The sequence below is a fragment of the Monodelphis domestica genome, chromosome 3, assembly GCF_027887165.1.
Source record: "Monodelphis domestica isolate mMonDom1 chromosome 3, mMonDom1.pri, whole genome shotgun sequence".
In the NCBI taxonomy this organism is placed as follows: Eukaryota; Metazoa; Chordata; class Mammalia; order Didelphimorphia; family Didelphidae; genus Monodelphis; species Monodelphis domestica.
The window spans coordinates 436,570,150-436,585,291 of NC_077229.1; the positions used below are offsets into that span (position 1 = coordinate 436,570,150).

Consider the following 15,142-nt stretch of genomic DNA (forward strand, 5'->3'; position numbering starts at 1 on the left):
AAAATGAATCTTCTCATATGAAGTCAATAAATTTTAAAAAGAAAAGTTGTTCAAACTCAAAAATAATGAGAAATGTAAATTAAACCATTAAGACACCATTGACTAGGGGGCAGCTTCATGATTTAGTGGATTTAGTCAGTCCTTACCACTCTTCTGCCCTTGAACCAATATATGCTATTAATTCCAAGATGGAAAGTTAGGGCTTTAAAAAAGATACCATTGATTGTACATCAAATGACTACAGTGGTCATGCATCTATTAAGTGTTTACTATGTTCCAGGCACTGTGCTAAGTGTGGGGAAAACAAATATAAGACAAGACTTTGCTACACTCAAGAAACATATTCTAATAGTGAAAGAAAATATAAAAGGGATTGGGAAAGTGGTAGATGTGGGGCCAAAGGAAGAGAGCACTCATCCAGGGGCTAGACTGAGGAGGAGGAGGTAGAGTAGTCTGTAGATATGTCGAGCTGGATGTGAAATAGCATATCTGGGTTTCTGGTGAAAATGGCAATTTTGTCTAGAGACCTACTTATCGGGAGAGCAGTTCCTGCCCACCAAGGTGTAGGCATCTCCCCATGGTCAAAGTTGCTGCAGAGGAGGTAGAGCAGTCAGAGAGGAAGTTGAATTTTGTATGGTAATAAAACATTGTGAGGGAAGTGGATAGAGAGCCAGGCCTAGAGTTGAGGTTCTGGTTCAAATTTGACCTCAGATACTTCCTAGCTTTATGACCTTGCGTAAGTCACTTAACCCATATTGCCTAGCCCTGTAACAGTTAAAATTAGTTTCTCTGCTAAAAGTATTATATTTTTAGAGGTTTATTAAAGACTAAGAAATAAAGAAACTACAAAATAAGAAAGCACGTGTCTAGGCCCAGAGAGCCCATTCACAACCACTCACTCTACATCTTGCCTGCCTGGTAGAGAGCATCCTGTCCCTAGAAGCGGAAGCCGGAAGCCGAGAGCTAGAGTAGAAGGTGGAGTCAGTTTAAATATCATTTTGTCATTTTGCCCAGGTGAGAATTCAGGTGAGGTTACAAAGCATTCTGGGAAGTGGCCAAGGACTTCTGGGAATTGAAGTCCAGGGTTCAAATCTCCATTTTTACAACCCTTATTGCTCTTCTGCCTTAGAACCAATACACAGTATCTATTCTGAGATGGAAGGTAAGGGTTTAAACAAAAATATAAAACACTGTAATAAGACTTTATAATTCTAAAAAACAACAAAAACTTAAACTTACAAAATTCAGTGTTGATGAAGCTTGAAAGAAGCAATCAATCATGTAATAGGCCAGATAGTGATGTCTTTTAGATAGTAATCTATCCACACATAAAACTCAAATACTAACGGATCTTTGATCTCTTCAATTTTGAACTTCCTTCTAGTGATACAGATTAAAAACCTTCTATATTTATTCATCCTTTGTGACTTGTGATCAGATTCTCTGAGAAGTGCACCATAAGTACACAACCCCTTGGCTGTTTTCTATTGTCACAGAGAAGACGCCGATTGTTCATTTTGTCATCTTGCATTCTTGACTCATGACCAGTTTAAAATCTTTTTTAAAATTTGAAATCATATAATTCTTTGATGAACACCTTCCACTCAATCTTCAGAGCTCTCCATTGTTTATATGTTGCAGCCCACTCAGATCTACCATATACTTTTTCATTCTCTTTCATGTGTGGTCATCTAAAATTATTTAAAGGCAGTTGTGTTCTCTATTATGCTGGCATATAGAATGTTGATATTGGTATCCCTTCCACATCATGAGAGTTAGGGGCACAGAATCCCCACACTATGGAAAATCCACGTAAAATTATTTTGGTCCTCCCTTCACATAAGAGGAGAAGCCTAAATGTTTTCTTTTTTTAAAATGGGGTGTTTACAGTAAAAGAAATGTATATTTAGAGCATTAAAAGATAAAATATTTTGCTATCATACATTACTATACATATATTTTATGCTTATCTGAGTTTCTAAACTTTTTTCTGTGTCATCAGCTGGTTTTTGCATGTCATCTGTGGCTTGCACAAAATTTCCCCCAAATTGCCATTTAATTTCATATGCAGACCCATGATATAGCAATATCCTGAAGGGGAAAGTTGCAATGTGGAAGCGACATCTGTACTTAAAAAGTTTGGCCTTTGCTTTCCTGAGAAACCCAGGGTCAATAAATAAGCTCTGCAGTTTTCCAAAAGCAATCGAGTCTGCTCTCTTCCTGTTCAACACTGGACCAAATGTGTTGCTCATTTGCACTGCCTGTCTCAGATTTACATACTGATGGACAAGCTCTATTGGATGTCCATAAACATGTATGTTGAAATCTGGGCAACAGACATTCTTCATCTATTTGGTCTTTTCAGTGAAGATGAACAGGCCAAATTCCTTTGATTAGAGATCTTTTAGGAAGTTCTGAAACGTTCAAGGTTTTGATGCACTCAACAGACTGCCATCCACAAATAGCACCTGGAGGACCTCATCATTGGCAGGGAATACTGCTTTGACCTGGACTCTGCATTGGATCTCTTTCATCAGAGGTGAATATTTTGGGGGAGCAAAAATTTCCCCATTTTATGCCTCACCTGATGTTTCTTCTTTGACTTACTTGCCAAATGGAGAGAGATGGCTGCCAAAGGCAACACTGGGGTAGAGTATAAACTCATCTGTAACATCTTTCAAAGAGGCATAACAGACCGTTTTGAATAATATTATGTCATAGGGCAGTGTGGGGCAGAAGAAGTTTAAGGAAATCATAGTAAGCTAGTCAGCTAAGCAAAGCCATTTCTGGAGCATCAAAGGATAAAAATAGGAGGATTGCAAAGAAAAGAAAAATGCAAATTTTTAAAAAGTCACTAAAAGTCAACTTTTCTTCATCAAAGATGGTAGAAACACCAAACTTGGACTCTTACATCACGATTCTGGATGTGCTTATAAGGGATGCAGAAATGGAGAACAAAGACAGGAAAAGCAGCCATATTGGTCCAAGTATAGATAGAGGAGGTCCATGCTGGAGGCAACATGATTGTAATCAGGTTGAAGTTCTGATATGCAAGGTATCTGAAGGAGGAGAAGGTAGCAAAGGCTTTGGAAAAAATCTTGGCCTTCATTAATACTAAAAAAACCTACGTGTTTATCATATATGATGTCTTTATGGGAGCCAGTTACAAATGAATTGAGGGTACCCTTAAAAAAGGCATTAGAATGGAAGAAGCTGTCTTTCATAATCAATATGCAGTAATGAGCCATGTTTACCATTTTACAATTAACTGAAAGATGTAGAAATTTTAAGACACCATTTTAATTATTCACTGATTACAAAAAGCATTTTAGTCAATAAAACAAAAAAATGCTATTTTATAGCTCTTTTATAGCAAGGGATCTCTCATTCATAAATCAGTCATTCAAGACTCCCTATAGGACATGAAAATAGAAATAATCTGATTCAATGACCTCTTGATATCAGGAAAGATATATATATATATATATTATAAAAATATATATAATAAATTTTATATTATGTGACCATGCAGTCCTATTGCTTAGATTTCATATTATTGTAACCCTTATCTTCTGCCTTAGAATCGATACTATTAGTTCTTTTTTTTAAAACCCTTACTTTTTGTATAGTACGTATTGGTTCCAAGGCAGAATAGTGGTAAGGGGTAGGCCCTGGGAGGTAAGTGACTTGCCCAGGGTCACAAAGCTAGGAAGTGTTTAAGGCCAGAGTTGAACCCAGAACCTCTCGTCTCTAGTCCTGGCTCTCAATCCACTGAACCACCCAACTGCTCCCCAATACTATTAGTTCTAAGGCAAAAGAGTAGTAGGAACTAGGCAAATGGGGTTAAGTGACTTGCTAGGAAGTACCTGAGGCCAGATCTAGAGCCAGGTCCTCCAAACTCCAGGCTTTGCTTTCTATCTACTGTGCCACCTAGCTGCTTCACTTAGGTTACATTTTAAAGCTCCTATTAATAGGAAATAGGAGTGGTGATAAGGGATAGATCTAGAGATGGAAGGTCCTAGGTTCAAATTTGGTGCAGATACTTCCTACCTGTGTGATCCTGGGCAAGTCACTTAACCCTCATTGCTGACTCTTCTGCCTTAGAACCAACACACAGTATTGATTCTAAGATGGAAGGTAAGGGTTTAAAAAAAGGAAATGAGGGTTTAATATTAGAAAAAGTATTTATAGCCATTTTATTTATAATTGCCAGAAATCCTGGAAATAACATGTACATACATTTCTGTATATATATATATATATATATATATATATACATACACACATATATTTTATTTTTTGTTTGTTCATTTTCAGTTGAATCTGTCTCTTCATGACACTATTTAAGATTTTCTTGGTTACATTTACTGAAGTGGTTTGTCATTTCCTTCTCCAACTCATTTTATAGCTGAGGAAACTGAGGCCAATAGGGTTAAGCTACTTGCCCAGGGTCACACAGTTAGTAAGTGTCTGAGGTCAGATTTGAACTCAGGAAGATGAATCTTCCTGACTCTAGATCTAGGGCTATATTCACTTTGTCACCTAGTTGCTCATAGTTGGCAGCATAACATCAAATTTGGAGAGGGATATTCATACCCTCCACCAAAAACCCAAATCAAACTCCGCAAATAATCTTTCTCTCTACTACATACACATACATACACACACATTGTAGATATTTTATAGTGACTAAGTCCAATGGCTTTGAGTTTTGCTTGAAATTCCATACCTTCTGGGATGCACTGTCCAAGGACAAACTTATAACCTTTGCAGCACTTTTTCCTAGAAAACAAACAACAAGAATGGTATTAAATAAGGCAATACCTGTAGTTACAATGATATTCTTTTTATCAGACTTTATCTTAGGAGGGATCTCTTGAGATCCAAAGGCAAAAAGCCTTCAACTGCCAACTGATTCCGTCCTTATATAATCTCCCCTCATCTGCCTGGTAAGGGAATCTTCAGCTCTGGCACACAGACTCCTGTCAGCTCTCCTTCACTTAGAAATCTTTCTGCTCTCTTGCCTCTTAAAGAGACAGAGGGAGAGGTTAAAAAATTCCCTTAACACTAAAAAGGACTTATCTCTCACAAAGTCTTTGTAGTAAATGAAGAAATAATTATTGTTCTGGTAGGTCAAAGAGTAAAAGGTATGTGAATATTGACATGACACTAGACCTTGAGAACTTCATTTAATCTAATTGAAACCTCAGTTTCCTTATCTTTAAACTCTTGTACTAGTTGGGAATCAAAGGAACCAAAGTTTTGACAGGTATTTGAGAGAGAGGAAACAGATAAAGAGTAACTCCAATTCTTCCTCCCCCCCAAGCAGAGCTGTTTTAAACAATGGAGTCATATCTGACTAGAGCTGAAGGGTAAGAGAAAAATTCCCTTCAGTCTCTTTCTTCTTTAGTTGATGTATTTGTAATCCTCTTTCTAATACATTTAAAATGTCTGAATCTTTGGTAAACTAAAAATAAATATTTATTGGATAAAGGGTTAAGGTATAAATGAGGAAAGAGGAAACAGGAAATCCCTGACCTATCCCCCTCCTATAGATGTCTTCAGCCGTTTGAGGTACAAAGGGGACTAAGTCCTAGACTATCTTATTGTAAATTCAAGATGATGGTATATCTTGTCTCGGAGATATAATTTTCCCCCAAAACTCCTAGTGCAATTTTAAGCTTCAATAACTTCATAAATATAAATGTTATGAACAATAAAAAGCATCATTTGAAATTTTGAGCACTTAAATTTATATTCTTTGATTTTATAAATTTTGAATACCTTTTAACTTAATATTATGCATCTGAATGCTATTTATTATGTAACCTTCTCCAGGCAGGTATGGCCATATATTTTTTAATTTGGTCAATTTCAAACATTATTCCTTGGTTACAAAAATCATATTCTATTCCTCCCTTCCCTCCCACCACCCTTCCTGTAGCCAACGTGCAATTCTACTGGGTATTACATGTGTCCTTGATCAGAACCTATTTCCATGCTGTTGATATTTGTAGTAGGATGTTCATTTAGGGTCTATATCCCCAATCATATCTCACTCGACCCATGTAATCAAGTAGTTGTGATCATGAACAACCTGGAGGGATCTATAAGAGATATAGTTTTTGAATGAGTCTTCACAAGAATAGGCTACTGCCTTCCCCAAAGGGAAAGAGTCTCCATCCCACCACTGTAACACAGATGAATGGTCTGGATCTTTTCCTGCTCAACAAGGGATTTAGTAGAGTGTAGCTAAGTAGGCTCAATGAGGATTTTGCTCCTTCTATCTTCAAGTCAAAAAGAGAAAAGAATCAGCGGTCTCCAACTGCTCCTCCTTTTCTTAGCTGGAATGTTCCATTCCCATCCTCCAATGGCAGCAGAGTTCTATCTCATTTTTTTTCATGAGATAACTTTGCAAAATCCAGTCTTTTAATTCATTTTTATAATTTCTCTCTTCCACACTATGCATGTTGGACTGGATGCATTCTAAGGTATTTCACCTCTAAATACAAAATTCCATTATCCTCTCAAAACTAGGATTACTCTCTCCTTATTTGGACTGTAAAAATAATCTCTTCCAAACCTTTGAATTGAGTATATTGGCTGGAATTCTCACCAATCCCTGCATTAGAGAAATATTTATTGAACTTTACACACTTGGAACTTTAGGATTAGAAAGGACTCCAGAAAGCATCTCCTGTCCACTCATTTTATAGGTGAAGTAGCTGAAGCTCAGGGAAAGAAAATTATTTACACAGTTTACTTAATACTATAAATGAGACTAGAAATGAAATCTTTTATTTCCTGGCTCAGTGTTTTTGGAACTATATTACTGTGGCCCCCAAACATAAATTATTGAGTAGTACCTGAACTATACAAGTTTTTAAATTTGTTTGAAGCAATCTTCCAGTTAATGATTCTGGAAATTTAAATAAAATGGTGGCCTTTGCCCTGTATTTATTTTTCTAGTGTTCTGACTAAAGAAGTTCTCTTCCTTTTCCTTCTGATTTTCTCTTTTTATTCTTTATACACTCACTGGACCCTTGCCTCTTCAAACCTAACACGACTACTACCTTTTTTCTCTCCTCCTCATTAATTTACTCCCCTTCTTACTTCTCAGCATTTTTTTTCTAGTTCTCTATCATCTCTTTTAGCCTTCTAAAATTTATTCCCTTACCTTCCACTCAGTGCCTTGTACACTGGTGCAATGACCCCTTCTCTGGTTACCCCTCAGACCATTTATTCATCTATGTTCTCTTTGCCTTTAGGGGCTAGAGCTACTCCAATATATCCCCTTTCCTTCTCCAGAGACTTAGTGGCTTCTTTGGTGAGTAATCAATAGGCATAACCCAAAATGAACTCTGGAATCCTTCTAACTACATGGGCCAGGAGAGGGATGAATAGTTAAGCTGAGGATATTGAGCAGTACATCTGTTTAAAATATGTTTTGATGTGGTTAAATATGAAATCACAGAATTTCAGGGTTGTAAGAGAAATTTTTTCTTAATTGAATACAACATTTAATGTGGTATAGTTGATAAAGAATATATTTAATATTTCTGGTTTACTTCATTTGTTTGAGTTTATTTTTGTTTTTGTAAAGGTGCCATGCAAAATGAAAAATATGTATACTCCTTTCTATTCCTATTGAATAGTCAACAGAGATCTATCATATAGGGCATTGGAAGAGACTTTAGAAATTCAACCTGGAAATGACTAAGAGTTCCTTCTAAAAGTCCAATAAAATGGTCACCAAGTCTATGCTTAAAGATGTCCAAGGAGGAGGAACTCATCACTCCTTGAAACAGTTCATTCCATTTTTGGACAACGCTAACTAGTTCGAATCTTTCCTTTTATCAAGACAAAATCTTCTTTGCCACCTACAGTCATTTCTTTTAGTTCAGCCTTATGACACAAGGTAGATTACTTATAATCCCTTTCCCACATAACAATCCTTTAAGTATTAGAAGGCAGCTTCCATGATTCCCATTTCCTCCTCCCTTAAGTTATCTCTTCTCCAAGATGGATGTCCTTGGAGTTCCTTCAACGAATCCTCTGCTATTTAAAAAAAATTACAAACATATAATATTTCGACTGCATTATAGAACAAATCTAGTGGAGTGGGCTAGCCCATGAGCCTAATCATCACTTACAACATGGTGTTAGTGAGAAAATGCTTCTTGAGTTTAGTTTGATAGATTTGATCAATAGACAAAGCTGCTTGTAAGTTAGGAGCCATTTATACTAGATGAGAGAAAACCAGGTTATACCTCAAATCAAAATTTTGAAAGATAGAAACTGGAAACCAAAGGGATATTATAACTTTTCAGTAGTTTTTATTATCCTACCTTTAAGTAAGTGTCCCCATTCAGGCTTAGGGATATGAAAACCTCACTATCAAAAAAGATAAAATTTGGGTTCCTTAATGAAACAGTTGGCCCTTGGGCTGTTATTACATTTTGAGAAAGATAAGCACAAGTCAGATCCCAAACTCTTAAAGGGTTCAAATTGATAGTTGCTTTTCTCTCCAGGAGGATTGTTCTGGATCTTTATTCAGCATATTTTGTTAGGCCTTGAGGGAGAAACTGTATTGTTCCTCTCCAAATGCTCTGCAAGATGTTTTCTTGAGGATGTGGCAGTATCCAACTTTCTGATGAGTAGTTTACATTTGCCATTAGAACTCAGTTATTGACATCAAAGACCAAATTTTAATTTGTTCTATGATAAAAGATCCCTTCTTTGTGGTTTAAAATTTTTTTATGTTAGTGAAAGATTCTAGAATTTCCATCCCAAGAGTTTCTTACACTGATGAAATCATGGGTCTGCCCTTTCATCTCCTCACAACTCTACCACCAACCCACCACTAGGATCTACTTTTTAATTTTACCAACATGAAGTTCTCTGATTGGTTCCCAATAGTCTAAACATATAACAAGAAGAATGAATATGGACTTAATAACTTGTTCATTTTAAGTTTATGGTCATTGCTTACTGCTGTACTCAGGGTGTCATATAAGAAGGATTGTGGGGAAAAGAACAGGACTTTTAAATGATCTGAAACTGACTCTTTGGCTTCATAAGAAAGAAAGACAGGATGGGGGAGGAACAGATGTTTCTGATACTCTACTCAAGAATCACATTTAAACATATGGTTCTATTTGTCTTTCTATTTTGAATACCATAACTAAGGTATGGGCCTCGGAGATGTCTGATAGCATTCTAAAGTCAATAGGAATGGATACAATCTTTCCAGCTCCTTCTCCATGAAGGATACCCCTAAAGTCAGGAACCTCATGACCCTTTTGAACATCTGAAAGCTTGGGATTGTTAACGCCATGAAGCCAGAAATAGCCTGCCATTGGCCTTTCTTATGAAATTAAATTAAAATGAAGTGATTTGATCTGTTTTCAAAAAGCTATGGAATTCTGTCAAGAGAAGAAGCTCTGGACTCAAGAACTGACCATATGGGCTTTAATTTAAATGACTGTGCAGCAAAAAAATTAAATTCCCCTTTGTTTCCCCTTAATTGCATAAACTGACTCCAGTGCAATGATCAAGGGGTGCAAATCAGTGATTCAAACCCATCCCCACCAGGACCGACTCATGGTTCATCATAATAGATCATTATTTTGCATGTTTAACATCCATCCATTGCAAGGAACTATTTAAAATAAACAATGTATTATTCCAAACTATGGAAAAATAAACTTTGGCTTCATATTTTATACAGTTTCAAAGATTAGCTACAACATAAATTATCTTTAATGAAGTTTAGACAGCTTGAGCAAAAGCTTTGCCTTGCTATGCAAACATTGGTCCTCATTAGACCTCACTACAAACGCTGCTGTGGGATGTTATCTTCAAGAAAAACAAATCCAGGAGGAAAAAATTCATAGGTGGATTTGGGCGGAGGCCATTCCTAAATTTCAGCTTAGTTTATCAATGTAGACACTCTTCCCCAATTCACAGCAAAGGGGTAGAGGGTGCTTAGCCAGCTCTTGCCAAGGGAGAGAAACATCTGCCAATCAGAACTCAGAGGGGTTTTCCTCCAGCTTCCCAGAGGATTAGGACACATCCCCACAAAGATAAGAAGCAGTGAAGCCCAGAAACAATACCCTATAGTGTCGGTGTCCCTGGGTGCTTCTGGAAAAGAAAACAAGATGGAGGAAATGAAGATAGCACAAAGAGAAATCAACATCAGGTTTGCTGGTGATCCCATGTTATCAGTCATCACTGTTCATTCATATCTGACTCTGTGTGACTCTATTTGAGGTTTTCTTGGCAAAGGGATTGAAGTAGTTTGCTATTTCCTTCTCCAGCTCATTTGACAGATGAAGGAATTAAGGCAGATAGAGTTAAGTGACTTGCCTAGAGTCACATAGCTAGTAAGTGTCTGAGACTGGATTTGAACTCAGGTCTTCCTGACTCCAAATCCAGCACTCTATACACTGTACCATTTAGCTGCTCTGGATCATAGTAGGTGCTTAGTAAATGTTTACTAATTGATTCCAGGACCAAGACTGATTATTACTACTGTATAGCATTTAGCCTCATTTTAGAATTCTCTCTTTGGGTTACATTGTTGTAATTGCAATGTATTTTATTTTTCTCATTCTGCTCATTTAACTTTTAATCAGTTTATAAAAGTCTTTCCCTGTTGTCTGAATTCCTCATCTTCATTGTTACTGTTGTTGTCTTTTGGACCAGAGCTGTGATTTCATCAGTGTAGGCAGCTCCTGATGAGGGATTTCCTCTACAAAAGCAGATGCTCACCTTCTCTTAGTCTGAAAGGGTTACTTGGGTGCACTAAGGGGTTCTGCAACATGATGTCAGAAGGTGTATTTAAACTTGTGTCTTTCAGATTCAGAGGCCAGCTCTCTATCCACAATGCCAGGCCCCAATAATCTTCTATTATATTTGTACCGTACACTACAATTTGTTGAGCCATTCTCTAATTGATGGGCTAAGTTATGGGCTATTAAAGAAAGTATTGCTATGATATCGTGCTATAAGACCTTTCAATCTTTAGTTTCCTTAGATTATATGATGAGATTTCCAAACCAAAGGTCTGAACAGTTTAGTCACAACTTTAAAATTTCTTTTTAATTTCTAGATTATTTTAATTTTTTTTACAGTTGATTATTTTTACAATTTTATTCCAGTAACAAATCTACACATAAGTTTTCCAAGGTTACATGATTCATGTTGTCTCTCTTCCCTCTCCCCTCTTCTCTCCTGTAGTTGACAAGCAATTCCATTGGGTTTTACATGTATTATCACTCAAAACCTATTTCCATACAATTGCAAATTTTTTTGAGGGGCAGTTGGATCAGTTCATAGCTCTATTCACTTGTCTTTTTGCAGAGCTTTCAACATTGTCTATTTTAGTCTTTTGTCATCTTTGCCAATTTTCTACTTGAGATAAAACCTAAAATGTTTTAATGTACATTTCTCCTATTTAAGATTTGGAGAAATCTTTTACTTAATTGATAAGAACTTTTCATTCTTCCTTTGAGAATTATTGGTCATCTCAGAATGCATACTTTCCTTCAAGGTTCAGTCCAAGCACCACTTTTTACTCGATGTCTATTTTGATCTCCCCAATTATTTGTGCTCCCCATTCTGAAATTACATATTTTGTGTACATGTTACTTCCTGTCACGAGAATATAAACTCTTTGAGGGCAGAGACTTTTATTTTTGCTTTTTATTCACAGGCCCTAGTGTCGTGCTTATATGCTTAATAAGTGCTTGTAGAATAAATAAGCCCATAAGGGAAGGTGAGTACTGGAGGTTATATAATTCCGAGTGTTGAAGAATCACTTTCTAAGATGTATGGAAGAGCAGAGAATGATAAATACTTGGGGAAAAAGACAATAGACATTATTACTGAGAAAGGCAATCAAGAGGATATCACTAATACTAACCCAAGTGTCTTCTTTCCTATCACCACAAAATCTTTGTTAGAATAATTTAAACACAATACATACATATATTTCTCTCTATATATATTTATCAAGGGCTTTCTTGATGATTTTACAAATTTCCACAGTAGACCATGACAACATAATTGTGGTTATTGTTTATAGATTACAGAAAAGTTCAAAACACTGCCTTAAAGCACCCAAAAAATATCTCTAAGGCCTATGTCAAAGTCATCAAATATTTCTTGAATCAATAAGAGATGATTTCAATTCTTTTATTAATATCAAGCAAGTATGGAATAATATGTCCTCACAAGATTATTTGCCATCGTCATGGAAGTTGTCACAAAAATGAAAAGGTTTTTTTTTTTGCTTTAGATGGTGAGATTCTCCACATGTAGATAATTTTGGGTGACATTTGGGTGATGCCCCAAGTCAGCATTGACAAAGGTTTTCAAGTTTGTGTGCCCAGATTGCAACTTCAAGCAGTCTGTGAGCCCCCTGAATTATCCCAAAGAGCAGAGGAAAGACGCGCTTGCTTTGGACAGCTGGACAGAGGGGTGCAGCATGCAAAAATGTCCTTGGGTGTTGGGAAGATGGGGATCAGGAATAGCTCCTGCCTGGAGTGCTGGCTCTGCACACATGCCAATATTTCGCCAATGGTGCCCTAAGTCCTAAGATATTTCAGAGCCTCCTAAACGTAATCCATAATCACTCTAAAGAATTTAGCTTAACTACCCTCCCCCAACCCCATGCCAAAGAAAAGTCCAAGGGATGAAGGCTTTCTATAACTGGATAACTAGTACACAGAGTATGTCTACAGAGCATATTACAGATGGACAATGATCTAGAACCAGAGTTGAACTGAAGGAAGAAAATGGGCACGGTGGATTTAGGGAAATTGCCCAATGCATTTTATTAATCCCAGATTTACAGAAGCTTAAGACTAACATTTTAAAATCAATATTCTTTTTATGATGTTGTATGACCATTAGTCATAGAATACTATAATCTTTGAAGAGTAAAAATTGAGGGTCACCCAATGGGCAGTGAAGACAAGTCCAGTAAATTACAAGTAGGCTACAGTAAGTCACCAATGAATAACTGCAAAGGATAGAGGGTTTAAGAGATATTACTAGGATAGCAATGGATTTAGGAGAAAGAATGCTATCCACATTCAGAGGAAGAACTGTGGGAGTAGAAACACAGGAGAAAAACAGCTGCTTGATCACATGGTTCAATAGGGATAAGATCAGGGATGTAGACTCTAAATGATCACCCTAATGCAAATATCAATAATATGGAAATAGGCCTTGATCAATGGCACATGTAAAACCCAGTAGAATTACACATGAGCTATGGAAGGGGTTAGGGGGGAGGGGAGAGAAAGAACATGAATCTTGTAACTATGGAAAAATATTCTAAATTAAATACAATAAAAAAAGAACTATTACTAGGAGACATAGGACCAGAAAATGAGACAGGCCAGTCAATAATTGGTGGACAATTTGTATGATCCATAGTGTTCCATACAATTTTTTAAAGCCCTTATCATCTTTTTGTCTTAGAATCAATACTGTTTTTGGTTCCAGGACATAAATGTGATAAAGCCTAAGCAATGGAGTTTAAGTGACTTGCCCAGGGTCTTACAACTAGGAAGTGTCGGAGGTCAAATTTGAACCCAGGACTTCCCATCTCTAGGCCTGGCTCTCAATCCACTGAGCCACCTAGCTGCCCCTTCTCCCCAGACAATGTTAATAGATCTCCAGCAACTGGAGTAGCTACCTTAAATAGGATTTAGAATTTTTAGGAAAACATGGATAAGAGATACACAAGATGAGAAGGAATGGGGTGAGAAATTTAATTTTAACGAGAAAATATATATTCCATTGGTTTCTAGCCTTTAGCTTAATACTCAGATTGGAGTTGAAAAGAATACCATTCTCCTTGTATATCAAGAAAATCACCATTTTTTCTTGAAAAAAACCACCACAAGTTACCTGACTTAGCTCTAGTAATATCAACATCTTTTACTATTTCTCAGCCTGTTTCATCAGTTGGCTTTCAGTAAAACTTTTACTATATGAGATTTTTCCTATTTGATAAAATAAAGGAAATACTTCAAATAAAGGAGGTTATATATCTCTTCTTCCCTTCACTTCCATTCAAATCTATAGCATCCCCCATATAGAGAATCTACCAGGTCCAAATTACTCATTTGACCTAAAGAACAATTCTCTAAGGAAGACTGACAGCCCCATTTCAAAAAACCCAGAATTGATGAGGAAAAATGAGGACACTAATACACTGCTGGTGGAACTGTCAACTGATCCAACCATTTTGTAGGGCAATTTAGAATTATTCCTAGATAGCTATAAAACTGTGTATGCCCTTAGATCCAAAAATACCACTGCTGGGTCTGTTTCCTAAGATCATGGAAAAAGGGGAAAAGCCTATATGTTCCAAAATATTTATAGAGGTTCTCTTTGTGGTGACAAAAAAAAAAAAACCCTGGAAATTGAAGGGAAGGATATCAGTTAGGGAATGGTTGAACAAATTGTGGTATATGATTGTTATGGAATAAGATCGACACCATAAGAAACAAATGAGCAGATTCATTTAAAAAAAATTTGGGAAGAACTAAATCATATAATGAAGAATGAAAGAAGTAGAACCAAGAGAACATTATATACAGTTATGGATTTAATATTGGAAGAATAACTTGTGAATGTTCACTTCCAGAGAATGAAGTGAAACATGGAAACATGAAAGACATAATATATATATATATATATATATACACACACACACACACATATGTTTACTGGATGATGCCATTTATGATGGGGGGAGGGAGAGGTTGTGATACTTTGAAATAAATTATATTAATAAAAAAAACCCTCCCCATAATCTAGCAGATTTTCAAGGTAAAATTTATTGCTAAAACAAAACAAAAACAAACTATGTCCATTTTCAGTGTTAGCTCAATGACAGCTTTTAGAAGTTTCCTCATATCCAGGACTAATCAGTTACACTATGAAGTTATCTGAGAATTAAGAAGTTATGGTATCTATTTTAAAAATCACATCTCTAATCAGGCAAATTACAGGTATAAGAAGGAAGCACAAAGATAATCCCTTATGCAATTACTCTAGAATAGTGATAGCAAACCTTTTAGAGACAGAGTACCAGGCCCACCCCCTGACCAAATGCTGTGTC

At 36.4% G+C, this 15,142-nt stretch overlaps 1 protein-coding gene across 1 annotated transcript in view; it reads right to left on the reverse strand.

The window, feature by feature from the left end:
* CCBE1 (collagen and calcium binding EGF domains 1) overlaps window positions 1-15,142 on the reverse strand; it is a 380,199-nt gene that overhangs the window by 48,119 nt on the left and 316,938 nt on the right. The window contains exon 3 of the mRNA XM_001373826.4: window positions 4,730-4,782. Within this exon, the coding sequence (XP_001373863.1) occupies window positions 4,730-4,782 (53 nt within the window). The remainder of the gene's footprint in view (window positions 1-4,729; window positions 4,783-15,142) is intronic.